This window comes from Vulpes vulpes, chromosome 2, assembly GCF_048418805.1.
Source record: "Vulpes vulpes isolate BD-2025 chromosome 2, VulVul3, whole genome shotgun sequence".
In the NCBI taxonomy this organism is placed as follows: domain Eukaryota; kingdom Metazoa; phylum Chordata; class Mammalia; order Carnivora; family Canidae; genus Vulpes; species Vulpes vulpes.
In genome coordinates this window covers 60659558-60687334 of record NC_132781.1, presented here as the reverse complement: position 1 = coordinate 60687334, position 27777 = coordinate 60659558, and the positions used below count along the sequence as shown (strand labels likewise).

Here is a 27777-nt window from a genome sequence, read left to right as displayed (position 1 = left end):
ACCAGCCTTTAGGGCCCCAGCCAGAGGGCTGCCTGCCTGCACATAGTAGGTGCCAGTCTGGCACTTAATAGGAGCTCAGCTGTTTCCTGAGGGACTGCAGCAGGCTGAAACAAGGGTGAACTGAACTGGGGCTGGTGATGCCTCCATATAGAAGCCATGGCGTTGGTAGGACCCCAGGCAAGGGCTCTATTCTCCTACCAGTGTCTCCATCCATATTTATGTGGTGGGATTGGATGTCATTATCCCATTGTATCAGAAAGCTGTGCAGCAGCCCACTCAGTGGAGGCTTCTGGGTGCTGGGCCTCAGCTGGATTAACCCTGTAAGAGAAGGAGGCGTTCCCTGTGTGTGGTAGAGACTCAGTCTGTAGCCATCTCAAATGGAATGGAGAAGGGGGGACTCCAGACAAAAATGTGGGGTTGAAGGTGTGCCCTTCCCAGAGGGATCTGCATTTCTAGGAGTGCCGGTGGGTCAGGTCAGGCCAGGTCTGTCTGCCCCTGTAGTCTGCACACACCTGGGCAGCTGACCTTGCTCACCCCAGCGTCTCCTCCCTCCAGGCAGTAAATCCTACCCCTGTCCTGCTGGCCCCCCCCAGGATGTGGGTTCTTTCCTACTGGGGAGGAACCGGGTGGGAGAGGGAACTTGAACCCAGAACTGCTGCCCGGGAGCCCTGCTTCCCCTCGGCTCAGGTCCCTTCTGCACCGGTGACTTGGGTAAGCAGATCCCCGGCTCTGCGGCTTTGCCTGCACCTCCGCCTTTGTTCACACCTTAAAAATGTTTGATTGGAAGTGCGAGGTGGCAGGGCCGTGGGGCAGCTCCGGGAGGCCGCCCCGAGTCGGGGCCGGGCGTGGCCTCCGCGCCAGCCGGGGGGACCGAAAAGCGGTTGCGGCCGCCGGCAGCTGGCCTCGCTCCGCCCCGCCGCGGGCCGGGAAGGGCGGGAAGGCGGGAAGGCCGGGAAGGGCGGCCCCGGTGGGCGGGAAGGCCGGGAAGGGCGGCCCCGGTGGGCGGGGTGAGCGGGATGGGCGGGATGTGGGCCCCGGGGGGCGGGATGGGCGGGATGAGGGCCCCGGGGGGCGGGATGGGCGGGATGGGCGGGATGAGGGCCCCGGGGGGCGGGGTGAGCGGGATGAGGGCCCCGGGGGGCGGCTCCTGGGCCGGCGGCTTCCGGCCTGGGGGGCGGGGCGGGGCGCGGCGGAGAGGACTGGCCCCCCCCGTGCCCCCCCCCCCCCCCCCCCCCCGTCCCAGCTCCGGCCTGGCACAGACCCCCAGGAAGGCCCTAGAACTAGACATTCAGCACGTGTGCCGCCGCGGGCTCTCGCTAGGCATTGGTCTCACAGCCCTGACTTTCTTAGGGTGGGAAAAGGTCGTGGGACGGTGGCCAACAGGATGACTTCGTCTCAGGGCTACAAGGAGAAGGAAGCCAGGCGATAACTTGGAGTTGGGGTGGGAGTTACTCCTTTAGCTGGAGCGGCCAGGGACAGCCTCTCCCAGGTCATTTGATAGACTTGATAGGAGACTGGAATGAGACTAAACCAGCCTTGCCTGGAGCCAGGGCCACCCAGGGAATGGCAAGTGCAAAGGCCCAGAGGCGGGACCTGGAGGGGATATGACCCAGGGCGGAGTCAGTGCTTCATAGGAAGGAGGAGCCTGCAACGGACCTCTCCTGTTGTGGTTCTAACAGCTTCCTGGACCCAGAGCTTGGCCCCAGGTGTGTACCCTGCCCAGGTGCTTTGGGAGGAACACTTGCCTGTGGCAGGAAGCAACTGTTGGTGTTCAGGAGTTTTTCTAGACTTCTCATACCTGGAGGTTGTGCTGTGTGGTTACCTGTGTGGAAGACTGTAATTTTCCACTTATTCCCCAGAGGACCTGGAAATCTCTAGATGTTCTCACCGCTGTATTTTTTCAAGTCGTTTTTGAGATTTCAACTTGGAAGACAGATTCGGCATGTGCTCTGCGGAAAGGGGAAGCCCGTCTGGACATACATCTTAGATGCTGGCCAGAGTCGAGAGGTCCCCTGATCTGACTGGGAGAGGTACCTAGCTGGACACCATTCTCGGGAATGGGCCTCTGTGGCCTCGGACTCCTTGGTGACAACCTTGGCAAGATTCTGGGCTGGGCAAGAGCACCCAGTCTATGGAGACCTGGCCATCTTGGAAAACCAGATCTGGCTCCCAGGCACCTAGTGCCCAGACCAGGGTCATTTGAGAGGCCTGCGCTTCCATTGCCAAGGTCTGTGGGGGGGCTCCGTGGGAGGAAGGGACACAGGAAACTTCCTCCCTGGTGGGTGGGCATGGATCTGGCTGGAGGGTGTGGGGCTATTTCTCCCAGGAGGCCCAAGCCTGGGACAACCCCCTCCCCCACCCGCCACCTCCATCCAGGGCCTCCTTGGTGTACTGAGGTGGTCTGCAACAGTGACTCTTCCTCTTTTGGGCCCACGGGGACTGGACGGGAGATCCCCTCAGAGGCTTGGGAAGAGTGAAGGTGGTGCTAGGGTTGCTGAGCTGACTCCTCCTTTCTGGTAATCAGGTGCTCTTTAGAGGGAGCCTGAAGTCTCCATGGCAGGGTGGAGAGAGACACAAGAAGGCCAAAGCAGGCAAGGCTGTGGGAGGCCTAGAAGGTGATCTAGGCCCAGGGAACTGGCAGGGGTGGCAGGGTGGGCTGTGAGAAGTGGGCCTTGACCCCATGCTGCCAATGAGGAGCGAATGAGGACTCCAGTCTGCTGTTCCCTTAGCCTGGGGCTCCCAGTGCAAGTGAGCAAAAAGGGCAAACCTCTTGGAGGCACATTTAATAATCTTAGCCTATCTCTCTGGTGGTTAGTATTGCAGGAGAGAAGTATTATTCCTAAAACTTTTATTGATCCAGACATTGATAAAAAGTAAAGGGTTTCTAATGGAGTAAGTTTTTTTTTTTTTCTTTTTTCCTACTAGTGCAAAGAATATCAGAGCCCTAAAACGAAAATATGTTTTCCTTCCTCTCCCTAGATTTGGGGCTATGGGTGGGGTTTGGCCTTGTTCAGATTTCATCTTTTCAACAAGCCTTCCCTGGCCAGTAGGCCTGTAGGCATCCCACTGTTTTCCAACAGTTCACCAAAGCTACCACTTGTGCATCTGGTCTGTTCTCAGAAGGGTTGGGACTGGTTGACAGAATCTGGAGACTCTGAGGGCTGTGAGGGGCACATGCCCTAGGAGATAATGAAGACTTGACTCTTGACTTCTTGGGCTTTCTGGGTTTGGTTCTTTTGCTGCCTTGTTCTTCATTTCATAAATACTTCCTGATCTCGAACACCATGCTGGAGCCTCCCTTAGGATGCAGCAATAGAAGACACAGCCATGGCCTTGCAGAACTTACCTTCTGTCAGGGGAGAGATGATCATAAATAAGCGGAAAAACAAAGTAATTTCAGACTAGGTGAAGTTGCCCTACTGAAATGTAAGTCAGGGATGTTTGTCTGCTCTGTTTGGCACCCAGATTCCTAGTGCCTGAAATAGTGCGTGGCTCATAGTTTACACTAAATAAATATTTGCTGGCTGAATGAGCAAAACACTATGAAAGAAACAAGTGTCTCAGGGGAGAGTAATGGGCAGGACCTGTGATAGCCAAGGCCATCCATCCATTAGGAATAACTGAACTGAGCTCCAGACGCTGGCCTTTCCTGGACAGAGGTGGGATGAGAACTCCCACTGAGGGAGCCGCAAGTACAAAGTCCCCCCGAGGCTGGAGAGCAGAGGCTGCAGGTGGGGGGTTGGGTTTGGTGGTTGAGGTCAGAAGGTAGATACCTGCCTACTTCTTAAGGAGGAGTGTGAATTTATTAGGAGTACTGTAGGGAGTACTGGAAGAGTTTCTAGCCCCAGCGTTAAATAATACGATTTGTATTTCTAAATCGGTCCCTCTGGCTCCCTGGTAGGGGTGGGGTGAGGCTGCGGGTTCAGGTGGGCAAGGGAGACTTTAGAGGTGGTAGCCCTAGGATTTGCTGATGGGTTGGGTTCTGAAGGCCAGGGAAAGAAGAGTTCCTGGCTCCCGAGTCTCCACTTTAGACATTTCGGGCTTGAGGTTCTTTCCATGAGGCATCCAAGAGAAGATGTCAGCCCAGCATGTGACTGTGTGAGTCTGGAGCTCAGAGGAGGGGAGGGCTGGGGATAGGAACTTGGAAGGGGCTTGAGCACACTAGAGTAAATGGAAACAAAGGAGCAGGTGAAATCACCAAAGCAAGGTGTTTTTCTGAACGTGAGTGTCCCCCAAGTCAGAGCCTGAGCAGCTCCAACCACTGCCCCTCCACCCCCTAGGAAAAGGAGTGGGAGAGCCTTGGGTGGTGGCAGGTGTGGAGTGGGAACACCAGAGGGTCTGGTGGCCTGAGTTTCAGGAAGGGTGTGGGCTGTCCTCTATCAGTAAGGAGAGGATGGAAACTGGTTGGCTTTGGTCCCATGAAGGCCCTCGGGGACCATGGGAAGAACCACTGGGATCAAGACAGGTGTGTTGGGTGGAAGAGGAGGAGACAGTGGTGTCAGGGAAGGGCAGGAAGAACCAGCCAATCTGGGAAGCAGGGGAAGATCAGGTGGGGGCTCAGACTGTCTTTCTTTGTTGGGTTTACCCGTGTCTTGCCTACTGGTTTCGACCCTGCATACCTGTCTGAATCCTCTATGCAGAATCCTGATGGCTGATGCAGCAGGCTGAAGGGGCTCTCTGCAGAGCTCACTAACTGCCCCATAGTGGCTCACTTATCTAGTTCGTGGGACCACCTGACCCTGTTTTTCCCCATCTACCTACTTCATCTCTTTCTGAGTCCAAAGCCCCTAGAGAAGAGCATTGTGGAGCTAGGTTTACTTGGAGGTTCTTTCGACCTTTCCCAGAGCACAGCTAGACTTCATTTACACTGATAGCTTTGCTCTGGAATGTTCCTTTGTGTGTTTGGCATCCAGAGAATTTTAAGGTCTTTTTCAGGGTATTTTGGTGGCCAGAACCTTGACCTTCCCCAAAGCTTGGTTGGCTGTTTGGGGAATTTAATGTGTTCGCCTTGAGAGGTGGACAGTGTAGAGTTGGGGACAACCAAAGTTCTAATGGTTCTCAGGTGGGTCGTCAGTATCTGTTGAATGAATGACACTCAGATATTTGTGTCTTTGGGCTCCTGAGTGGTTTGCTTAAATGCTTCCTCTGCAGCTGGTTAACCAGTGTTTTCACATCTGTTATCTGCAGGGGATAGAATATTTCCTCATTTTATACCTGAAGAAACTGAGGCTCAGGAAAGTGAAATGTCTTACTCAGAGGTTACAGTTGCCTAATAACACCACCAGAATCACGCACCGGCCTGCAGACCCCTCAGTGAGGCCACCTTTACTGACTAACCCTGTGGGTGAGGAGGTGATGGTGGGGTGTAGGTCTTTTTGGCCTGGATGCTTCTGGGTGAGGGCAAGCATCTGGGAAGAGCTATTGAGTGGTGTTGTGTGGTAGTCACTGAGGGTTCTAATTGGACCCCTCTCCCTCCTTTTTATAGGAGGAATCTGAGGACCTGAGAAAGAAGTGACATGCTCAGGGTCACTACCTAGGAAGCTGGTTTCCCACTTTGTGTCTCCCAACATATCCTGGGGGCAGCCTCCTTCAATTTAGCTAATGTGGCTGCCTGCTCACTCTGAGCCGGGCTTTGTTCTGTAACTCATCAATTCCTCCTAGCAACCCCCATATGAGGTTAAGTACTATTATTACCCATTTTACAGAGAGATGACTTGTCCACGAACATCCAGGTTGCAAGCGACATGGCTCAAATTTGGTCTGTCTTAACCAGCAACCTACCCAGCTTCAAACTTATTTAATTGCCAGGATCCCTAGAATCAGAAACAGAATGGTCCAACCTCAAAGGACCTAGCCCTCACAGAGTTAGGCCCGAGGACAGTGCCTGGCCTTGGCTGTTCTCGTGGAGGATGGCCAGCCAGCCACTCCAGATGCCAGGAAATGGCTTACCTCTCTCTTGGAGGTAAAGGTACCTGTTAGACCAGGTACCAAGGCCCAGGGAGTCAAGTCTCTCCTTTCCTCACCCCTGCTCACTCCTGTTCTAGCAATTAGGGAGGCCCTGCCCATCCTTGGAGCCTAGGGGCCTCTGGAGAGCCTGCAGCACTGCAGCCCTGCCGCCTCCATTTTCGTGGATAGTGGAAGGGCCTCAGCTGGCTTGCGTGAGCCCTGGGTTTGGAAGGACAGCTCTCCTTACCTGTCCCCTCCTCTGGCCATACAAGCCTTTCCAAAAAGGGATGAGGGTCTGGGTGTCAAGTATGCCACTCCTATGGAGCTGCCGACCCGCTTCTTCTCCCTCCTTTACCTCCTTCTGTCTCTTTTTCCTCTATCTCATCCTTACCTAGCATTTGTCTGTCTCTTGCTGTGCTGTGTCCAGACGTGATTTCCAGTGTTTCCATCTGTAAGAAGGGAAAAAGTAGAAGGGACCTCATAGGGTATTGAGGCCCAGACTGGAAGCCCAGTGGTTGGGCACCTGCAACAAGTGAGTCCCCATCTACCCCCTATCTTCCCCCATGAAGGAAGGATGCTAGTGGGTGTGGAACAGGTGGGGCCTGAGGCTCAGGGTTGGGGGAGAAAGTGGGCCTGGGGCAGGGGGAGGGGGAGCAGGTGGGAGCCAGAAACGTGGCTTGGACTGAGCTCCCCAGCTTTACTGTGGCCTCCTCATCGATGAGTTGGGGTTTAGGGATGTGTGTCTGTGGAGGGTTGTGAGGAATCACGGGGCAGTGCTGTGAAGTGCTAAGCACTGTGTCTGGCACATAGTGCCTAAAAATGGTGCTGTGCCTGCTCTTCGTTCTGCAGGCATAGTCCCATTTGGGGGTTTTTGGGGATTCTTCAGGTGAATTTTGGATTTTTAGTGTTATACATTTTGTTTAGATCTTCCTGAGAAGCCTAAGCCCTCCATTCTGATCATGACTTTGGGAAGTTTTTTGAGTTTTGCTATCTTGTTTCCTGTACTGAAAAAGGGATCTGTGCCTTTAAGTCCCCTGCAGCTCCAAGTGGGGCACCGGCCCTTTAAAAGCACATTACAGAGAGTTGGAACTTAGCCTTTGTTTAACTAGCAGTGATTAGTCCCAGCGGACAGGGCTGGAGTAGTATGTCGACCAGAGCGTAGTTGGACTGGCTAGGCCCGGTGGGGAGACGGTGGGCAGACGGATGGCTGGCCTGGCCCCTCAGTCTCTCTGGCCTGGTGATCCTGGTGGCCTGGTGATCCTGGTGACCGCCCTGAGCGATGGTGAGTTTCCTGACGGTTCTGATCTGCCTGAGCAGAGGTTGGAATGTGGGCAACTGCCAGTTCCTGGACCCCTGACCAGCCTCCTGGACCCAAGGAGACTCCTGTGAGATGAGTGGGAGCAGACTGGTAGAGAGGGGTCGTCGCAGGTACTCAGTCTTGGGAGGGACTCCGTTGTTTGCCAGGGATGGTGTCTCTGCAGACATCTACTGCCCTCCCACAATGTGGAAACAGTTAGGTTACCCCGCCAAAAAGCAAAAAACAGAAGTGTTGCTGCTGGTTTTAGTTTTTAGAGCGATAAAATCCAGTGTCCCATGCTCCTTTCCACAGCCAAGCGATGGCCTTATCCTTTGACAACTGGAAAATGTTAGGAATGGCTGAAAAGTTTTCTGGGCTGAGGATCTTGGCCTTTGCTCTGAGTGGCCCAACCCTGGGCTGGGCTGGGTGGGGCTGTGCTGGGATTTGGGGGCCATGTCATTTCCACCCTGGCTCCCCAGCCACTCAGCAGGGCTCTTTTCTGCTCCCTCCTTATGTCTGTTCCCTGATCCGTGGGGCTGGTGGAAGGCCAGGAAGGCTGCTCTGGGCCTGGAGTGCATGCGTTCTACTCCAGCTTACGTATCTGAAACCATTGTTAGGAGCCAGGTCACTGCGATGTGGCAGTCTTTGCTGCCACAAAGTACCTTTGTCTCCAGTAAAGACAGGGATCCGGCTTGTTAACAAACTGTCTGGTGGAGGGGCTGTGGGAACAAATGAGCCAGTGCTATGAAGTGCCAAGCACCATGTCTGGCTTGTTACAGGTCTGTGTGTGCCTCAGTCTCAGCTACCCTCACTACCGTTTCCAGGGGGACTAGTGGTGGATCTGACTCCTACCAACAAGGTGTCCTTTTCACCATTTTCCAGTCAGGGGAAACGATCTACCCTGGGTCATACAGGAGGTGACAAGGGCAGGGCTCAATGTACAGTTCTGGCCACCCAGAATTTCTGTAAGTTCCTTGAAACTTGGTACGTGTGATCACATGAGTTCTGTAGTTTTAGTGAAAGCCTAAGGCTTTGACAAGCAGTGAAGACAGTTTGGAGCTAGAGCCCAAATATTGGGCCTCCAGCCTTGCGCCCTGGTACCTGGGAACTGTGACCTTGGGCGAGCTGCTGGGCCTCTCCATGCCTCCACTTCCCAGTGTATAAGGAGGTGGGGTGTAAGGGTTAAGCCCTGAGGGAGTTGTCAGTTTTGCTGGGACACATGTCATGGAGATGGGGGTCTTTGAGCCAGGATTACTGGATAAAGTGGACTTACCTGCTGGGAGCATTCCAAGCATTGGTGGGCAGCCCAGTTTTGCTGGGGTGGGACACACCTTGGATATGCTGTATTTAAAAGTGTATGGCATTATTGGTTGGAATCCCATGGGCCAGGTGGCAAATAACAGATTGGGCTAGCTTATCCTAGAGTCAGCTGGGAGTGGGGGTCGGGGGGGGAAGCTGGTGAGCTCTTGAAGTCTGGCATGCTGTCTGGCCTCAGGAAACCCCTTGAGGTCTCGAGCTTCAGTTTCCTTAACTCTAGTCAGGTAGCTGGGTTTGCATGAGTGTCAGAAGCCATTTAGTGGATCCATTGCCTGCCTCATATACTTCCCAGGTGTGGGGTGTCATGAGGTGGCACAGTAGAGCCACAGATGGCTCTGATGCATGGTCGTTAGAAGCAGGAGCAGCTCAGCAACTACACCCCACTTTTCTTTGACATCTTGAGTTCCTGCTTTTGTTGGTGGCCTGGGAACCCATGGGTCACTGGCGGCCACCCTCTCCTGCTATTTTGCTGCTGTTGAATGGCTGGCTGTCTCCTGCTAGGTGTAGTCTGGGAAGCAGAGCTCTTCAGTTCCACTGAAATGGCCAGATACCAGGCTTTGGGAGGAATAGGGGGCCAGGGCCCCATAGTCCCCCAGGCTCAGTGTTGGGATATTGGAGGTACTTAGTAGCTATATACTGGGGCACAGGATTAACTCAAACCAGGAATGGGGTGCATAATGAGGTTCACAAGCAGAAGGAACCTCCAGCAGACTCTGGTAGGAGGTAGGGGCAGCCCATCTGCTAGGTGAAGAAGCTGAGTTATAGGAGATGCCAGCTTGAGATCTTTGCTCCTTTGGCCCAGTACCTGTTCTCATCTTTGACTCTTGTGTCCCTAAGACCACAGAGCCCCTCTGTCCCAAATTGTGGCTGGAATTAGCAGGGATGGAGATGAACACTAGGGCTGGAAGCTAGGGTGCCTGTGTTTGCTTCCAGATGTGTCCATCTTCCCTCAAATGGGGGCTTGGGGTGCCCACTTAAAATGGCAGTTTTTTTCTCTCTGTCCTGCTATTGGGAGTGGTTGGTGGAGTGGCTACAGTTCTCTGGGGGCAGATGGCAGAGAGGCTTTCGAAGAGCCCACATAGAGGGAGGGTGGGGCAGGCCCTGCATACCGGGCTGAATAAGAGGCGTCTTGGAAATATCTGTGTGCCTGGGAGGAAACCAGGAGCATCCAGAGAAGTGCTGCTGGCATGGGAAGGGGCAGAGTGTCCCAGCAGAGCCAGAACCAAGGCAGATCATAGGGCTCACTGCATGTCAGAGGTGGTGTCATCTGCATTTTACAGATGAAAAAATGGAGACATATGGGTTAATTAACATGACCGAAGTCCCAGAGCTTTATTTTCATGTGTATTTATTTTGAAGGAAGGAGACCTCTCTACTTTGACCAGTCATCAGCTGGCATGGTGCCAGGAGCTGGGGCTGTGTTGACAAGTGGTTGGTACTTAATTGAGACAGGAAGGTTGGTGCCCAGAGGTGGGGAAGGACAGTCCACACATTGCTTTGTCACCCTCAACAGAAGGCCACATGGCATGGACATCGGTAGTATTAGGAGGGGAGAAAATGCTGCCTCTGCCCTCACCTTCATATTTCTTGGAGGGGCCAGCTGAGCCTAGGAGGGCTTCTTGGAGGTGGAAAGCTGGGCGGAATTAGATAAGCCAGAGCGGGAAGTGGCTTCCTTGGGGGGATGGAAGTCCTTGGTTTTCAGCTCATTTGTTTTTTTATTTCATCATCTTTTCCTCGTTTGGGTCATGAGTCCCTCGGGGCCTGAGGCAGCTGTTAGAGGTATTTATGGTTGCTGCTGGGGGGTGGCGGTGGGGGGGGAGTTGCTGGGGAACCAGTTAGAAACCAGTCTCATACTCGGTGGTGTGATCTGTGGGACCAAGGGGATGGATGGGTAGATTCATATCTGTGAGGAGGAGAGGGGTGCAGACGGTGCTTGCAGCAGGGGAATACCTCAGTCAGGGCCTTGAACCATTCTCAAGAGTTGTCCAAGTGGAGAAGGTGGGAAGGACACTCAGGCAGAGGGCCAGCTAGTGTGCAGTGGGGTGGCGTCTGGGGTCCTGGGGGAACTGTAGTGAACATGAGGCTGGGGTCAGAGCTCGGAGGGCTTTCCTAGGGGAGGCAGGGGGTGCTCGGGGTTTTGAGGGGTCACCCTCCTTAATCTTTCTGAGCACCCTCGCCAGGGTCAGGGTTTGGAGGGATCACCCTCCTTAATCTTTCTGAGCACCCTGGCCAGGGTCTTGGTAATTTCTCCTGGGACAAGGGAAGAGGCCGGAGAGCTGTCCCCACTCAGAAGCAGGAGGGGCACTTGGCCCTCAACTCACTTTCAATTTGCCCAGATCTCATCCTATTCAATGAGTGTTCCTCAGATTCTCTTCTTTTAAAATTCAGGGCACTTCGCTGTTCTACTGAGGTTTATGAATGTTTAAAAACTGCTTTGCGGTCCCCAAAGTAATTTGACAACTCTGACAGCTATTGATTAAAAACCTGAAATTATTCAGGCTGCAGGATGACTTGGGGGATTAGGTGGAAAGTTTTTTGTTTCTTCTCACTCTGCGTGTCCCCTGCCCCCTCCACCCCACAAAAAGAAATAAGAAGTGAGGTAAATGTGTTCCTGAAAACTCCATTAGACTACAGAATCACACTGGAAAGGGTGAGGATAAAGTATGGTCAGGATGCTGGACCAGAACCAGCAGCCCTCACATCCCTGGTCTCAGCCCAATTGTGGCCCACATCACCAACAGGCAGCAACAGGGTTTCACTCTGAAGGCACTGTAGGTGGTGGTGGGAGGCATTAGTGGTATTTAGTATCTGGTCCATTATGTTCCTGGGTTGTTGACATGTTGGGGTTTCCACGGCGCTCTTGGAAGTAGCCCAGCAAGTGAGGAGACCCCTCCTAGAGAGGAGGGAACTTGTTCAGGGCTGCTCTGCACCAAGTCTGTGGGTCCACAGAAAGGGAGGCCCAGGGTCACAGGCAGGCTAAGGGTTGCCCAGTACAGGAGCCGAGGACCCCCGACCAGGTTTCTTGTCTCCCTCCTGGTGAGGGCCTGAGGACTGGCCAGCTGATGGTGATGAGGGTCTGAGGGTCTCAGCTCTCATTTTTGGACTGTGACCTGGCCAAGCCACTCCGTTCTCTCAGCCTGTTTCCTCTGGTGTCTTCAGGCTTCCTTCATCAGACTCTTTGGATTAACTGGGGGATGTAGGGGAAAGGTGGCCTTGTGCGCTGAGGCTCTTCAAACCTATTTGAGTTCCTGCTCCCCCTTTCTACTAGGGTGATGCTGCCTTTTGTGCGGGACTGTTGGGAGAAGGCCGTGCTATGATTGGATCCACTTTGGTAGAAATACCTGTCACACAGCTGGGCACACAGGAGGTGCTTACTAAGTGGCTATTAAGTCCAGGAGGCCACCGTGTTGATCATTAAATCAGCATCTATGGGACACTTCTAGGAGCCAGGCCTTGGGCTGCACTGTAGCCATACCATATGATGAGCCATCCTGTTCTCCTATCTTGGTGTCCAGAGTGTGGACCCTCCTTTGCCAGGTCAGCTCTGCAGTGTGGAGGGTAAGCACATACTCCCAGGGGTAGGGTGAAGACTGGAGACCAGGCATCACCAGCCCAGGGCTCATTCTGTGTGTGAAGATGGAGTCACACTGGTTCCAGTGATTGCTAGAACCTGCTCCCTTGCCTTGGACTGAGAGAACCCTGGGCCAAGAGGGACCGTGCCTTCAGGCCCTGTCATCCCAGGAAGTCTTCCCAGGCAGGGCAGCCAGTCTCCCTGCCTTTTAAGGACAGGCTCTGTCTCCCCTGGGCCATGGGAGCCTCTAGGCAGCTGCATTCTTCTCCACTCCCCTGGGACAGCAGCTGGGCCAGGAGTGAGCCTCGGCCTTCTCAGCACGGGTTCCCAGGCCGACAGGGCAAGGCTGAGCCTGGGGAGAAATGCCTGTGCTGGATGTGCCGGGTGGGGCGCTGCCCTGTTTGTGTCTTGCCACTCAATTCCCAGAACGTTGGCCACCTCGGCCTGTGTTTCAGTTCTGGGCTCTGTCCACTGTGGGCAGAGGTTTCCAGCACAGCTCACTGGACCACCTGGCTGTAACAGGCAGAAGAGAGCTTGACGTGTTCTGACCTGACTCCAGAGTCCACAAGTCCTGCCAACCCTCAGGTGGTCACCTCCTCCATTGAGATCAACCTTGTCCAGGGTTTCTACCCCTTCCAGGCCTAGTTGTGGCCATGGGCATTGGCAGTGGACCACACAAACAGGAGTGGGAATTGGGTCAGGAGATGCTATGCTCAGGAGTCACAGGCTGAGGGGCTAAAGTGGCCCCCTCATGGGGTTTACTATGCCTGCATGCACAGCCTGTTACCCAACCATCCTCCAGGAGGGCAGTCTTCCCCTCTGCAGTGTATCTAAAGGGGCTCCCAGTTCCTGCTTACATACTCCCGCAGATAGGGTGCTCACTACTTTAAAGCCAAACCAGGGATCCCTGGGTGGCGCAGTGGTTTGGCGCCTGCCTTTCGCCCAGGGCGCGATCCTGGAGACCCAGGATCGAATCCCACGTCGGCTCCCAGTGCATGGAACCTGCTTCTTCCTCTGCCTGTGTCTCTGCCTCTCTCTCTCTGTATGACTATCATAAATTAAAAAAAAAAAAAAAAAAAAAAAAAACAAAAAACCAAACCAGTCTGGCCTATTTGGAGACAGCTGTGCCTGAGTAGTGGTTGGTCTCTCCTGGTCCTGGCTCTACCCTCCGGGGGTGTGCAGGACAACTCCCTCTGCCCCTTTGAGACTTGGAAGGAGATTCTGAACCTCATTTTCCAGGCTATGCAACCTCTCAACTCACCCCACCTGTAGCTGGGAACATATTCCCCATGTCAGATAGGACTGCTTAATTATCACAAGTTTTGTTTTGGGGTCTCCTCCCTCCTTGAAATAATGGGGAATTTGCTAAACTTCTGTGTTAGTGACCTTTGAAGAGAAAAAAGGCTGGAGTTGATAAACAGCTCGTGGGTTGGCTAGAAGGCTATCAGATAAGCCTGTGGCCCAGGAGCTGAGACAATGTCCTCTTGTTCCTGCTCCCTGGCCCTCACAATGAGCTGCTGTTGGCGCTTGGCTGTATCTCCGATGGCAGCTCCACCCGTGCCTGTGCCATGCCCACATTTCCTGGGCAGGGGCTGTCCCACCCTCGCCAGCCCCCCTGGGTCTTCCACCTGGACCCAGAATGAGTGGGTCATGGTGAGCAGGTCAGCTGGCCATGGCCTTTGGCTGCTCAGCCACCTATGGGGTGATGGAAAGGTGGTGGAGGCACTGATAGAGCTGGCCTTAGACTCTGCTAAATGGGGTTGAGATCTCACTCCACTGCTCACCACCCCCATGATCTTGGGTAAGCCACCCGGCCTCTCTGGTGCAGTACCTTAGTCCTGGTGGGTTGTCCTGAGGTTCCAGTGAAGAGACAGGTGGGAGAGCAATATGGCATGGGGCTCGGCCATATGGCCTGGGTGTGAGTTCTCATCTGCCCCCGGGAGACCAGGGCAGCATGGTGGTGGGGGCAGCATTTGGGCTGGGCCTCAACTGAAAAGGAAAGGTTTTGCTAGGCAGAGAAGCACGGGGAGGGGCAGTAGGGCTTCAGGAAGCAGCATGGGCAAAGGGCCCCAGAGGGAGGACCAGGGACCAAGTGGGGAGGAGAGTCTAGGTCACTTGTCAGGGTGTGGTGTAAGGGGTGGTAGAAAAGAGGGCATTTCAGTGAGGGTTTCGACACCAGGTTGAGGCACAATGACTTGATTCTCTTTAGGCTGTGAGGGAACAGCAGAGGGGTGGGAGTGACGCCATGTTGGGTAGGAGGCCCATCCAGTAGGATGGTGTTGCTGTGGTCCAGATGGAGAAGGCTGGTGAAGAGGCCCTGGCCAAGAGAGCTCTCCAGAGCAGGGGAGTCCAGTGCAGGTCTCCCTACCCTATGGCCTTGGCACTCCCATCTCTGACCTGGGAACCATGGTACCATCCCCTTCCCAGGAAGTATGAGGATTCCATGCCATGGAGGTGAAAGGCCTGAGCAAATGGCCTCAGTTGGGGAGGAGACACAGGGCTTCTAGTGTCTGGTCTCTTGAGAGTCTAGAGAATCTGCTGTGTCTAGGACTCAGGGATGTCTCAGAGGAATGCAGCAGTGGTGGGAGGTGCAGCCATGGAGGGTACAAGGAGCCTCCTGGCCTTGGGAGACGTGGACGAAGCCCATAACTGGACAAAGCCAAAGCAGGGACATTTCTTAGAGATTTCTGGGTGAGCACTAGAATGCTGCTCTTGGCACCTGACCTTGAGCAGGCAGCTGCCATGATGACCAATGCTTGGGTCACCTTTGTCCCTTTTTCCAGTCACTTGGGTTGAGGGCTCCAGGAGGATTGCCCTCCTCCCAGCTGAGCTCCTCCTTTCCAGAGCTTAGCTGACCTTGGCTGCTGGGATACTGGGGCTTTGGTCTAGGTGCTTGGGGGCCCTGAATTTTGGTTCTGAGCCAGACCCAGCCCTGTCCACTAGGAGCCCCCAGCCAGGGAGGAAGATGGTCTGTGATAGACCTTCCCAGCATAGCCTCATGACTATCAGGTTGCTGGGACTGCTGGCAAGGTTGCTGTCTCCTGGGAATCTGGGAGGGCTTCGTGGAGGAGGGTGTGCTGATGCTGATGCTGGAGGTTGGATAGGATGAGGGGATGGCATGTGCCGGGAGGCCTGCCTGAGGGAGTTGTGACCCCTGGGGAAGAGCAGCCCAGGGTGAGGTGGAGCAGGCAGATGGACCCCAGCCAGCAGGGCTGATACTGGATCCCGTGTATTCCTGACCAAAAACCCCTCTTCTGGACTCCAAGGCCCGAGAAATGCCTCTCTGAAAATCCTCTTGATAGCACTTTGTCAGTAAATGCTCGTTAACTGTTGATTTTTGCTTGAAACAAGATCCTCCTTTTTCAGATAAGGGAGTTCCCCCGCTCCCTGGGGTTGAGGTCTGGAGGAGGGCTAGGAAGAATGTGAGCCCCAGTGCCTGCCCACTTGGAGCAGGTTTGTTTTCTCCTGGTGAAGTGGAAGTGAGCTCCGTATCTGCCTCTTGGGCTTGTGAGGATTCAGCAAAGGGATATCTGTGACATTTCCTGTGGGCCTGGTGCAGGGGTGCCCCCTCTGCCCCGGTGAGGAGGGCCAGATGCATGGAGCCCATAGGCCTAATGGAGATCTGTACTGGCCAGCGTCTCTGAGCCCAGTGTAGTCCTCTGGTGTCCCTGCCAGGGTGCTTGTGAGATGAGCTCGGACCTGGGCTGCAGCAGTGTAGAGGCCCTTTGGTGTGGTGGCTGTGGTCTCCAGGGACCAAGGAGGTCATCGAGGTAAGCCGTCATCAGATGGCTGGGCACTGGAGGGGGCCATGCAGTGGCAGTGTTGGGTTGCCATGGAATGGCAGGAAGGAACGGACCTGATGCAGGCACTGGGGGACACAGAGACCCTGTGTACAGTGGCATCAAGCCCCAGCCACCCACACCACACAAGGCAGCCATGGGCAGGGCTCCCAGATCAATCCCATTACAGCAGGGCCTTGGGCAGATCCTGTAACTGCTGCTCCCTGAGCCCCTTCACTTTCTGTAAAATGGGTAAATGAATAGTCCTGGTAAAAGAGATGTGAAAGTGAGCAGGTGGGTGCCCTGCACTAAATGGAGGCAGGTGCCTATGGGCAGAACACCTTCTGGGAGTGGGAGCAAGGCAGCATCTGGCACCTGGTCACCTTTTACTGTACTTCCTAGGTAGGGAGACTGAGCTTACTCACTGTCCCCTTGGAGCCTGGGCAGTCTGTGGTGACCTCCACCCTCCTTCCCTGTCTTGTTGGGCTTTTTGCCCAGCCTGTAGATGAGCAAAATGCTGGCCTCAGATGCTGTCCTGGGGCATAGGCAGGGCTGGGTGAAGGGCTGATGCGGCGGGTTGGTGTGGAGTATTAGGGGGTCCTGCAGGCCTGGGACAGGGCTGGCTGGCTTCCTGGAGGAGGTGGTTCTCAGGCCATTTGCTGATCCTGCTGGGTTCAGAAAGTGACCAAGTGACCATTTTTCCTTCCCCAGCCTCAGTCATCTTAGGAGCCACCACCAGGGGCACACTTACCTCTGCGGAAGGTTTTGCCCTGGCAGTGTCACAGCAGAGTAGCTCCCCCTGAGCCTCCTGTGTCCCTTTCTCTCCTGCCAGGAGCCGTTTGGGAAGGAGAGGAACAAGTAGTCTCCAAGTTGAGCAGGAAGGACATATGTCTGTGTGTGAATCAGGGAGCCCAGGCTGCCTGGCTTGGTCATCTACTGTGCAGAAACAGCATGGCAGACCTTGGAGTAGCTAATGGCTGGCCCAGGTGCCGCCTGCCCCCCACTCCTTCTCCCAGTGAGTTTAGGTGGATGAGGGTACAGTCTCTGCTCCAGGTCCCTCAGCCTGGAGAAGCCCATGGGAGTTTGAGAGGGCCACAGCTGCCCAGCTGCAGCCAGGTTGCCTTAACTGAGTTTCCCCATAGCTGTCTCTTCAGCTGGGAACTTTCCCAGGGATTCCTGGGCCAGCTGGGGCATGTTTATGGAGCAGGATGGTGAGGAAGGAAGAGGAGGGTTTTGCAGCTGTAGGCTCTAGGCTCTAGGCTGTGGCTGCCTTGGGGTCTGCTGGACCTGCTGGGCTCCCAGGCTGTAAAACCAGAGCCCCCCTGGCTCTCCCTGGGTAATACCAGTCTATTGAACCAGGACTCCCTCTCCTCTCCCCAGCTACCTCATTCAGACGCCCCAGGCAGGAGGCTGGGGCTCCTCCCTTTGTACTTCCTGGGTCCCCACTCTGCCCTCCCAGCATCCTTACCTGACAGGGGTTTCCAGGCTGGCCTAGAAAGCAGTCTGATCCTGGCCTACCAGCTGGGTTTTCAGTCTTGGACAGCAAGTATAAGGGGCTGTGGGTTCTAGCCCTTGCTAGGCAAAGTGACTTTTCCAGCAGCTGGGGCAGGGGATCTCTTGAACTGACATATGAAGCCCCATTCTGGGAGGGAGGCCTGGAGTTTGCCCCATGGTGTGGGCGGCCCAGGGTGGCATATTGGAGCTGAGGGGCCTACAGGCCCAGCCACAGCCTAGGTCAGTGCTGTGATGGGGGCGGAGAATGGGCCGTTGGAACAGGGCCTGGAAAGCTTGTCAAGGGAAGGTGCCTATTAGCACCCAGAACTGAGTGATGTGGTAGGCCATGGTGTGTACTTGTGACAACTGCCTCCTGGAGAGAGGGTGCTAGAGGAGCAGAGGCAGTGTCACTGTATTTGCCAGTGGACTTGACCTCACTAAGTTCTACAGATGGGTTTGGGGGTTCGGCTTGGCTCTAACTTGATCTCAGTCTGCCTCACAGCCTCCCTCTGGTCTGTGCATTCCCCTGGAGCTCTCTAGGAGGCCTGCCTGAATGCATCAGTTAAGCCCGAGTGATCTGAGCCTTACCTATGCTAGCTTCCTGCTGGGCATTGAGGGAACAGTTGTGGGGAGGCTGACTGGATCTCTTCGTCAGGCTATGGGATTCCCAAGGGTTGGGATCCCAGTTTCAGCTGACTCCCATGGAGTGCCTGGCATGGCGCTAACTCTAACTCCATGTTAGAGAAGACACTTGCATGGACATGTAGAGTCTGGGGTGTGGAGGGTGGCCTATCACAGCTTGCAAGGCTGGCTGGGCAGGCCTCTTGGCTCATCTCTGGATTCCTAAGCCCCCATATAGTGAGCCTCAGCTCCCCCTTACCTCCAGTGGTCATGGAAATGTGGGCTAAAGGGTTGTGCCCTGCCAGAACCTCCTGCCTGAGCTGGGGTCTTTGCTGAGACAGGAAGAGAATGATGGCTTGAGCCTTGGGCCATTGGAGGCCGGGAACTGAAAGGCAAGGGTATTGGGGGAAGGAGGTCTAGGTGGGCTAAGCCCAGGGTGGGTCCTATGCCAGTGCCAGGGGTTTGGGCCATGGACATGAGTAGGGGCAGGGCCTGCCCAGCTTCTGTGCCAGAGGAGTCCTCCATGCCTCAGGTCCCAGCTGTGGGAGGGGCATCAGTGGGGCACTACTGGGTGCCACTGGCTCTGGAAAGGACATTCACCTCTCTGAGAAGGACTCTGCCCAGCACTGGTGCAGGTGCCATATGAGGTGTTTTCCGTATGATATGCTGAGGAAACTAGGGCTCAGAGAGGGGGAGGTGACTTGCCCAGGGCCACACAGTAAGTGAGCAGTGGACCTGGGTGGACCCGGGTTGAAAGCCAGGTGTGGGCTCCATTTGAGCACCAGGTGGCCAACTACCTTTGTTCTTTGTGCGTGCATCGGGCCAACTGACCGTGGCTAGGCCCCCAGCCTCCAGCATCTTGAACCCTGTCTGAGTTTAGGCATCTTGGGTACCATGAAAGGACTACTACATCCTTTCCCAATTGAGCCTCAGGTCCTCATCTGTAAGGGGGTAAGGGGGAGCAGCAGAAGTCCCTTTGGCTGTCCTGCCCTGAGCTGGGCTGGTGCATGGAGTGGGATGCTGTATAAGAAAGGGCTCTGTGGACAGTGACATTCTTAACAAGTGGGTGACTACTTGGTCTGGGAGGGAGACTAGGGCCAAGGAGAAGAGGTGGGAAAGGTTTCTTGGTTCCTATGGGTTTCCAAGGCCAGGACCCTTCCCCGAACTCAGTACTGATGTTCAGCTCCTAAGCAGAGGCCTGATTCTCAGCCATTTGCTCCCTTAGAGGCTGAGCCACTTGCTCAGAGTCCCTCAGTGAAAAAGAGGGCCTGGTGGGTCTCTAACTCCAGCACTGGAATGCCCCTTTCTTGGGAGGAGTGATTGTCTCCACCTGGGAGGTCTGGGCAGGCCTCCTGGAGAAGGGGAAGGGGAAGGGAGTGGCAGTCTGGGTCTGACACAAGAACCCCCCATCCTCAGGTCCCATCTGATGCCCAGGCTGAAGGAGTCTCGCTCCCACGAGTCCCTGCTCAGCCCCAGCAGCGCGGTAGAAGCGCTGGACCTCAGCATGGAGGAGGAGGTGGTCATCAAGCCTGTGCACAGCAGCATCCTGGGCCAGGACTACTGCTTCGAGGTGGGTCCCACAGCAGGGGTGGGGTGGGGTACAGGTATCATGTCCTGGCAAGGCCAGGTTGCATCCAGACACTGTTCTGGAGTGCTCTGTGGCCAGGTTCAGCAGGGGCCAGGTTCTTTGGGGGAAAGGCTGGAATCTACTCCTAGCTTTTGGCTCCTAAGAGACCAGGTGGAGATGGGAGATGGGGGGCTTTATTCCTGCTCTGTGGGTTCCTTGCAGACAGGCCAACACTGTCATCCCTGCCTGCCTAGGAGCACAAGGTCCCCATGGGTGAAGACTGAAAGCCTGGATAGAATTGCTTAAGCCCCAGAGCCTGCTCGCTCCTCCTTAGAAACCCCTTATATTCAGTGTGGGGTAGTAGAGAGTACTCCCTTTTTGGGGCCTGACTTCCCTTCTGCATAATGAGAGCCAGAAACTTTCTTGCGCTGTCTGTGACCTGAAGTTTGAGAGCAGAGAGACAGCTATGCAACCTGTGCAGGGCGGTTACCTGCCCAGTCTCTCACTATAGATGGGGAAGCTGAGGCCCAGAGTGGACAAGAAGTTGTTAGCAGCCACACAGCAAGCCTGAGGCCAAACCAGGACCATGGTAGCTAATGTTGCAGGTGTTCCTGGGAGTTCTTAATTGCTTCTCCAATTATTCATATTTTCTTCCCACTTCTGTTTCCGGGGAAGCTTCCTGCCCTCAGCACTCTTGCATGATTAGGGGAGCTCTCTAATAGAGGAATGAGCCTGGTAATGAAAATCAGCTACTCAGGGATAACCTCCAGGCACCCCTGGCCCTGGGGAAGGAATGGAGTGGGGCCTGGCACCTGCCCCACACGCCATGCCCACTGGTGCCGTTTCTGGTTTAAGACTCCTGGTCCAGCCAGGCTCTGACTTTGCCTGGGACCGACTGAAGATGATACTTGTCCGCTTGTCCACAGACGGGGGTGCTGTGGCTTGTGCAAGCCTTTGAATGGTTGGATAAGGAGTCCACTTTCCCCCTATAGAGCCCTTGGCATGATGCTGGGGATGGCAGGAGCAGAGCAGGAGTTGTGTGGGTCAGGCTCCCTCCTTGGAGGAGACCTAAGGATGAGCAACAGTCAGATGGGGGAGGGTAAGGCTTCCAGGCAGGAGGACCCCAGGGCCCAGCACATGTAGGTAACCCAATTCTCATTTCTCCAGTGTGGTACCCCCCTCCCCCCAAAAAATGTTAAGTTTCTGTGCCCATCACTGTTGTCACTGTTATTTGGCAAAAAATAACTATCAGAAGATGTCAGCTGGGGACTGAAGCAGTCCTTGGTGCTTACCCATGGTTGTCTCCTCTGCCTGTGGTTTTACTGTGGAGGGAGGTTTGGGGTAGGCATTGCCCTCTGACCTGGGCAGGGAGCCCCACACCTTCTCTCCTCCCATCTCTGGGAGTGAGATTGGAACAAGAAAGATACCTTCCTGTGGACAGGGGCGCTGAGGCAGGGGGTGGGGAGCTTGGAACGGCCACCGACTGGTGCAGGTCTGCGCTGTCCTACTGTTGGTGATTTGCTTTGGGACCTCAGGTCGCAGGGCAGCACCTGCAGATATAGTCATTGTGAGCCTTGTTCTGCCCCTTCCTATGGCTGCATCACAGACCTGGTGGCTGAGGTCCCTACCTCTCTGACACCGTCCTGCCTGTCCCTTGCAGGTGACAACGTCGTCAGGAAGCAAGTGCTTCTCCTGCCGATCGGCAGCTGAGCGGGATAAGTGGATGGAGAACCTTCGGCGAGCAGTACACCCCAACAAGGTAAGCCTGTGTCCCCAGTCACCGAGACAGGGAGGACCAAGGCTGGACCCACAGCAGATTCAGACTTTGACAAGAGGGACAGAGGTGGGGACCTGTGGTGTGGGCTACGATGGGGGGTGGAGGCTGCCCCCAAGTGGGCCGTGGCACTGGGCTGTGTAGGAGGAGCTCCAGTGGGCCAAGGTGACTCGGGTTGTAGGTCTCCATCCTTGAAGCCGTGCACTGACAAGGCTGGGCCAGAGGTGTGGGGCCATTAAGGACTTGGGTGCTGGTGTGCCCTGCTGCCTGGAGTTCATGTCCCCCCCTGTCCCTGGGGTGATTCCTTATGCATCCAGTTCCAGCTTGGACCCTTGTCTCCTTCAGAGGGGCACCACTGACCTAGGCTGCTGGGCCCACAGGCTTCTGCCATCAGGTTCACAGATCCCCTACTGTAATTGGCTACTTCCATGGCTGCCTCCATGACTGCCTTCAGGGCCCGGGATGAGTCTTGGTCACTGTGACCTCACTAAAGAAGGGGTCTTAACTGTGGTCACCTTCTAAGTGATTGTCTTAACTGTGGTCACCTTCTAAGTGATTTTACAGACCAGCAAACTACAGAGAACTGCTAAATGGCACAGTCACCTGCTACGTGCCAGGCATTGTGCCAACCTCTTTCTTGATCTATTGCTCTGTTTCATTCCTGTTCCATAGAGAAGGGACCTGAGGCTTAGGTTAAGTCACATACTTAGGGTCAGTAAGCTAGTACAAAGCAGAGCGGAGGCCCAGCCCCTTGTCTGCCAGACTCCAGAACTGTTTCTGCCTCATCCCACTGCCGTGTTGGGGTTGGGCCTGTCCTGGGCCTGAGAGTTCTCCCCAGCCCCCACGGTGACCACGGCCCCCCTTGTGCATGTGCAGGACAACAGCCGGCGTGTGGAACACATTCTAAAGCTGTGGGTGATTGAGGCCAAGGACCTGCCGGCCAAGAAGAAGTACCTGTGTGAACTGTGCCTGGACGACGTGCTCTATGCCCGCACCACAGGCAAGCTCAAGACCGACAATGTCTTCTGGGGCGAGCACTTTGAGTTCCACAACCTGCCACCCCTGCGCACCGTCACCGTGCACCTGTACCGGGAGACTGACAAGAAGAAGAAGAAGGAGCGCAACAGCTACCTGGGCCTGGTGAGCCTGCCAGCCGCCTCCGTAGCCGGGCGGCAGTTTGTGGAGAAGTGGTACCCTGTGGTGACACCCAACCCCAAGGGCACCAAGGGTCCCGGACCCATGATCCGCATCAAGGCACGCTACCAGACCATCACCATTCTGCCCATGGAGATGTACAAGGAATTCGCTGAGCACATCACCAACCACTACCTGGGGCTGTGTGCCGCCCTCGAGCCCATCCTCAGTGCCAAGACCAAGGAGGAGATGGCATCGGCCCTAGTGCACATTCTGCAAAGCACGGGCAAGGTGAAGGTGTGTATGTGGGCACAGGTGTTGTGTGGCCCATGCGAAGCCCCCCCACTGCTGGTCCCCAGGTCTGAGTCACAGATTTCAGCTCTCACAGAGACACCCATCACAGCCAGGTGGGCTCCCTAAACTCAAGAGTTGGTGTCACAGAGTGGGGGGCTCTTCGTGTCCCTCCTTTATGGTTGGAGCTGATCATCCACACACACATAGAGCCGATGGATGGGGTTGTGGCTTCTAGTCAAAGAGTGGGTTTGAGGAGCCTCCCTGCTGCACCTGGGGACCAGGATTCACATGACATCCCTGACAGGTGGCCGCCTATCCTAGCCCCCAACCTCACCCCTCCCACGTCAGACACACAGACTCATGGTACACACACTATCCGTGCCATTCAGCAGTCAGCCAGCTGTGGCGACAGCTGTCCCACAGCCCACAGGATGGGAATTGTTCCAGAGCCATCCAGCAGGCCCTCCTGTAGGCTTGGAGGGCCCCACCTCTGTTTCATCTTCCAGGCCACACTTCAGCCCCTCTCACCTGGTTCTGGGGACAAGTAGGCTCCTTCAGGAAGGTTCCCTGCTATGTACCTGCCCAACACGGTGGAGCATGATTCTGTTGGATTCCCTCTCTTACCCTGCCCCCTCCATTGGTGAGGAGCTACCTGAAATGGTTGCAGTGGGGCAGGACTGGACATTGCAGAAGGCCTTGGGTGCTGGCCTGTCATAGGAGGATAAAATATGAATCTCTTATCTGCCTTTAAGAAAAAAAAGGCGGGGGCGGGGGGATGCCTGGGTGGCTCAGCGGTTAAGCATTTACCTTCAGGGTGTGATCAAGGAGTCCCAGGATCAAGTCCCACATCCGGCTCCCTGCATGGAGCCTGCTTCTCTCTCTGCCTATGTCTCTGCCTCTCTCTCTCTCTCTCTCTCTCTCTCTCTCTCTCTCTGTATCTCTCAAGAATAAATAAAATCTTAAAAAAAAAAAAAAAAAAAAGAGCTGAGCCTCTGCCCTTTGGACATGGTGTAGTTTGAGAGCCAAGTGGCCTGTGATGGAGGTGAGGGACAGCCATGTGTCAGGGTCTTGAGCCCTTATAGTCTGGGTCGGGGAGAGACTCAGGTTGGGGGTCTAGGTGCTTAATTCCTGTCAGGGACCCCTGTTCTCTTCCCTCTTTCCAGAAGTCTGTGGCCCCCTTCAGGCCACCGCTACCTATTTGACTCATGGGGTACGTCCAGGAGAGGGACTTCCTCAGCATGGTCTCCATGTGGGGAGACTGCACTATTTCCTCCTCCTGCCATAGCCTTCAGACTTGACTAGGTTGGATGGACTCTGGCTACCCTGTCCCTGATCTCCTGGTCAGAACAGAGGGGATACTGGGAAACTGAGTGAACTGAGGGAGACCCTGGCCCCCAGAGGGAGTGAGGGAGGCCTCTGCTGCTGCTATGTCTATTTTTTCACTACCCAGCCCCCGAGGGCTGCCCTGGAAAGCCAACTACCACCTGCCTTGACCTTTGATCTTAGGGCTCATGGTGCTCGCCATAGATGGAGTTGGAAGCCAGGCTCCAGCTGCCCCAAGTGGGCCTGGGGAATTAATAGGCAGAAGAATAGGAAGTAACTCGTGCTGGGGTGATGTGCATATCAGATCCCCCTCTCTGAACAATTGGGAACTAATGGAGCATTCTTGGTGAGAGGCAGAGTGTCTGATAAGGGCCCTTTAGTCCCAAGGTAAAGGTTGTGTGAGTGCCTTCCTGCACTCTCCTGGGCCGTGGCTGCAGAGTTCCTGTTCTTGGATTCCAAAGGCTTCTCCCTGCCGTTCCCACTCCAGATCTGGCCCAGGGAGCTGTGTGTGGACTAGGTCAGGGAGCTGTGTGTGGACTAGGTCAGGTCACTTCTCTGTTCTGTACCTGTTTCCCGTGTTGGGATTTAGCTCTCAAGAGCTCCTCCTAATCCCAGCCTAGGCCTAGCACCCAACCCAGGAGTTGTGGAAGACCTGTGAACGTGAGCAGGAGCCCAGTGGAGTTACAAGGCCCGATGCAAGACTTGCCTCTGCTGCTGTGTGTCAGAGAAGGGGGCTCTACAGGTTATCTATAGGGCAGGAAGAGGTCCTCAGGCTATGTGTTGTACCCAGAGGCAATGGCCACTTCCCTTTCTCCCTGTGGCTCCTACTGTTCCTCCATTGGCAGGTCTCCTGCACCCAGAACTCAGTTCTATATTTCAAGGGCCACGTAGGATCTCTAAGGACCCAAAGTTGTGCATAGTGGAGTGAGGCATTTCCAGAGCACCAGAAACCCTGGCCCCTGCTGGGTACCTTGCCACCTCAGTCACCTTCCCTTGGGTCTCTGATTCTGTCTTCCTCTCCCTCAAGTCACAGGGCATGGCTGAGGGAATGAGGAGGCAGGGGCTCCAAGGGAGGCAGGTTCACTGAACCACATCTTTGCAGTCAGGAGGGAGGGCGTGGGCTCAGGCTCCTCCCAGGGTCCTCCGGTGATGCTGGTAGGGGACCCATAGACTCGTTAGCTTCACAGCTGCCTTCCAGAAGTCTGGGACCCACAGCAGTGAGGGTCCTTACCACCTTACCACCCAAGCTGAGGACTGTGTTCTCGCCATCTGAGTCCCAGCCCACTGCCTTCCAGGGGGCATCTGGACAGCTTCCCCCTGTGGGGCTGCGCAGAACAAGTCTGTCTCATGTGGGAGACCCCAGCAGAGTAATGGGTGGGTAGATATTGGCAGCTGCTTGTATGATGGAGGGAGGGTGGCCTGTGTCCTCTCCAGTGCTGTTGGCGATGAGAAAGAGGTTCTGCTCTGGTCCCCTGGCCAGGCCTGGTGCCATGGATCTGACCACGGCATGGTTGGGTAATGGCTCCAGGTGGCATGCTCTTGCCCGGGACTGCCTCCCCCATTGTGTCACCATCTCTAGGTGTCTACCCTCCACAGGCTGCTCTTGCTCACCTCCCAGCAGCCCCCAAAGGTGGGCACCAGCAGCATGGCAGCAGAGCAGCCTCAAGAAGTGAACACTTCTGGCTGCAGAGCGGGTCTGGGATCCTAGGGTCCTGCCTATGTCTGCTCTTCTCACCTCCTGCCTTCCCAGGACTTCCTGACGGACCTAATGATGTCAGAGGTAGACCGCTGCGGGGATAACGAGCACCTTATCTTCCGGGAGAACACGCTGGCTACAAAGGCCATTGAAGAGTACCTCAAGCTGGTGGGCCAGAAGTACCTGCAGGATGCGCTAGGTAGGGCAGGTGCAGGCTAGCAGGTGGGCAGAGTGGGGCCAGGGCCACCAGTCCTTACTTCTTCTTCCTGCCCTCCTGACCCAGGTGAGTTCATCAAAGCACTATACGAGTCAGATGAGAACTGTGAAGTTGACCCAAGCAAATGCTCTGCCGCCGACCTCCCTGAGCACCAGGGCAACCTCAAGATGTGCTGCGAGCTGGCCTTCTGCAAGATCATCAACTCCTACTGGTCAGTATGGGCCCCTTCCCCATGCCCTGCCCCTCCTGTGCCAGGGCACCTGGGGGGTGTTGGGCGAGGCCCTTCAGCTCCATCACCCCCAACTTGTAAACTACAGAGGGGAGTTTTTTGTTTTTTGTTTTTTTTTAAGATTTTTATTTATTTATGAGAGAGAGACACAGAGAGAGAGAGGCAGAGACACAGGCAGAGAGAGAAGCAGGCTCCATGCAAGGAGCCCAATGTGGGACTCGATCCCGGGACTCCAGGATCACACCCTGGGCCAAAGGCAGGCACTCAACCTCTGAGCCACTCAGGCGTCCCCAGAGGGGAGGTTTAACAAGGGCACTGCTGACTCAGCTGCAGCCTCACATAGCTTCCACGTGGTGGCTCTGGGATTTTGGAACCCCCCCTCTGCCTGGCCCCCCTGTCCTGGTCCTTTGTGGGCTCTCAGATGTAAAGGAGTATCCTGGAATATATGCAGGACATGGTGTTGAGAATCTGGACAGGGCAGTGTACCTGTCAGTGTCTTAGCAGACCCTGTCTATGTGCCAGGCACTGTGGTAGGTGCCGGAGCTGCAGCACCAGGGAGCAGGGCAGCAGAGCCCCTGTTCAGGTATCCTCCACTGGGGCAGGGGAATGGCTGCAAGCAAGACCTCTCAGCTGTCCACAGGGGTGGCACCCTGCCTCCTCCTCCATATCTTACTCCTTTCTTTGGCAAGGCCTCCCTCACCCCATACTTTTACCTCCACATACTCCCTCCCTTCCTGCTCTAAGGTCTTAAACCTGCCTCCCCTCTGTGGCCCCCTTCACAGTATCAGACATGGTTGTCTCACCCCTCCCAGGCACCTCTTTCACAACCTCTGCCACAGCCCTAATCCCATCAGAGTGGGGCTATGCCTGTGTCCACATCTGTTTCTCACATGTACCTGGAGCACACTGGAGACACATGAATCCACTAGCTCGGGGTTGGACCTAGGAGGGCCCGGGAATGGTTTGCTGCTCCTAAAAGACAGGCAGAGTTAGGCTGCTAGGTGAGTGATAATAGCCTTGGGAAGGGAGTGGAGGGAACAGCCAGAACCAGTAGAGTGACTGTCCTCCTGCCAGCTCCCTCTGCCCCTGGGCCACACAAGGTAATCACCCTAGGGCCAGTTTGGCCCCTTGGGCTGGGCCAGATGACCCCTGGGCCTGGGGGTGGAGGCATAGCCCTGAACTCTTGGGGAATGTACTTCCCACCTTTGGGCTGGGCTGTGCATTCACCCTCTTCCTCCTGTTCCCAGAGCAGACTGGGTGTGGGACACAGAGAAACATATCCGTGGACAATTTTCCATTTCCTCTTTCTGGTATTTGTCAGAGGCCCAGAGGCACCTTTCTGTTCTGGACAGGGTCACCAACAGATGTTGCTCAGCAGCTGCCCCCTGCCTGGTCTTGTGTAAGGTACTTTGAGGGCCTGGGCTGAAGCCCCTTCCCTTTCCCCCATCTCTCCAGCACACTCCTATTAGTTCAGGCACATGCACTGCACAGAGCCCACTGGGCAGGTGGTGAGCTTGT

At 55.4% G+C, this 27777-nt stretch overlaps 1 protein-coding gene across 41 annotated transcripts in view; it reads left to right on the top strand.

Moving 5' to 3' along the window:
- Nucleotides 1-27777, top strand: part of DAB2IP (DAB2 interacting protein) — a 191211-nt gene that overhangs the window by 143987 nt on the left and 19447 nt on the right. For 34 of the 41 annotated variants that reach the window (XM_072748733.1, XM_072748743.1, XM_072748759.1 and 31 more), the window contains 5 exons: nt 19442-19595; nt 21253-21351; nt 22243-22797; nt 25868-26012; nt 26097-26241. In XM_072748733.1, coding sequence (XP_072604834.1) covers nt 19442-19595; nt 21253-21351; nt 22243-22797; nt 25868-26012; nt 26097-26241 — 1098 coding nt within the window. Of the gene's footprint in view, nt 1-1265; nt 2228-7024; nt 7229-19441; nt 19596-21252; nt 21352-22242; nt 22798-25867; nt 26013-26096; nt 26242-27777 lie in introns of those variants that run through there. The other 7 variants (XM_072748757.1, XM_026009241.2, XM_072748761.1 and 4 more) reach the window with 2 other exon arrangements.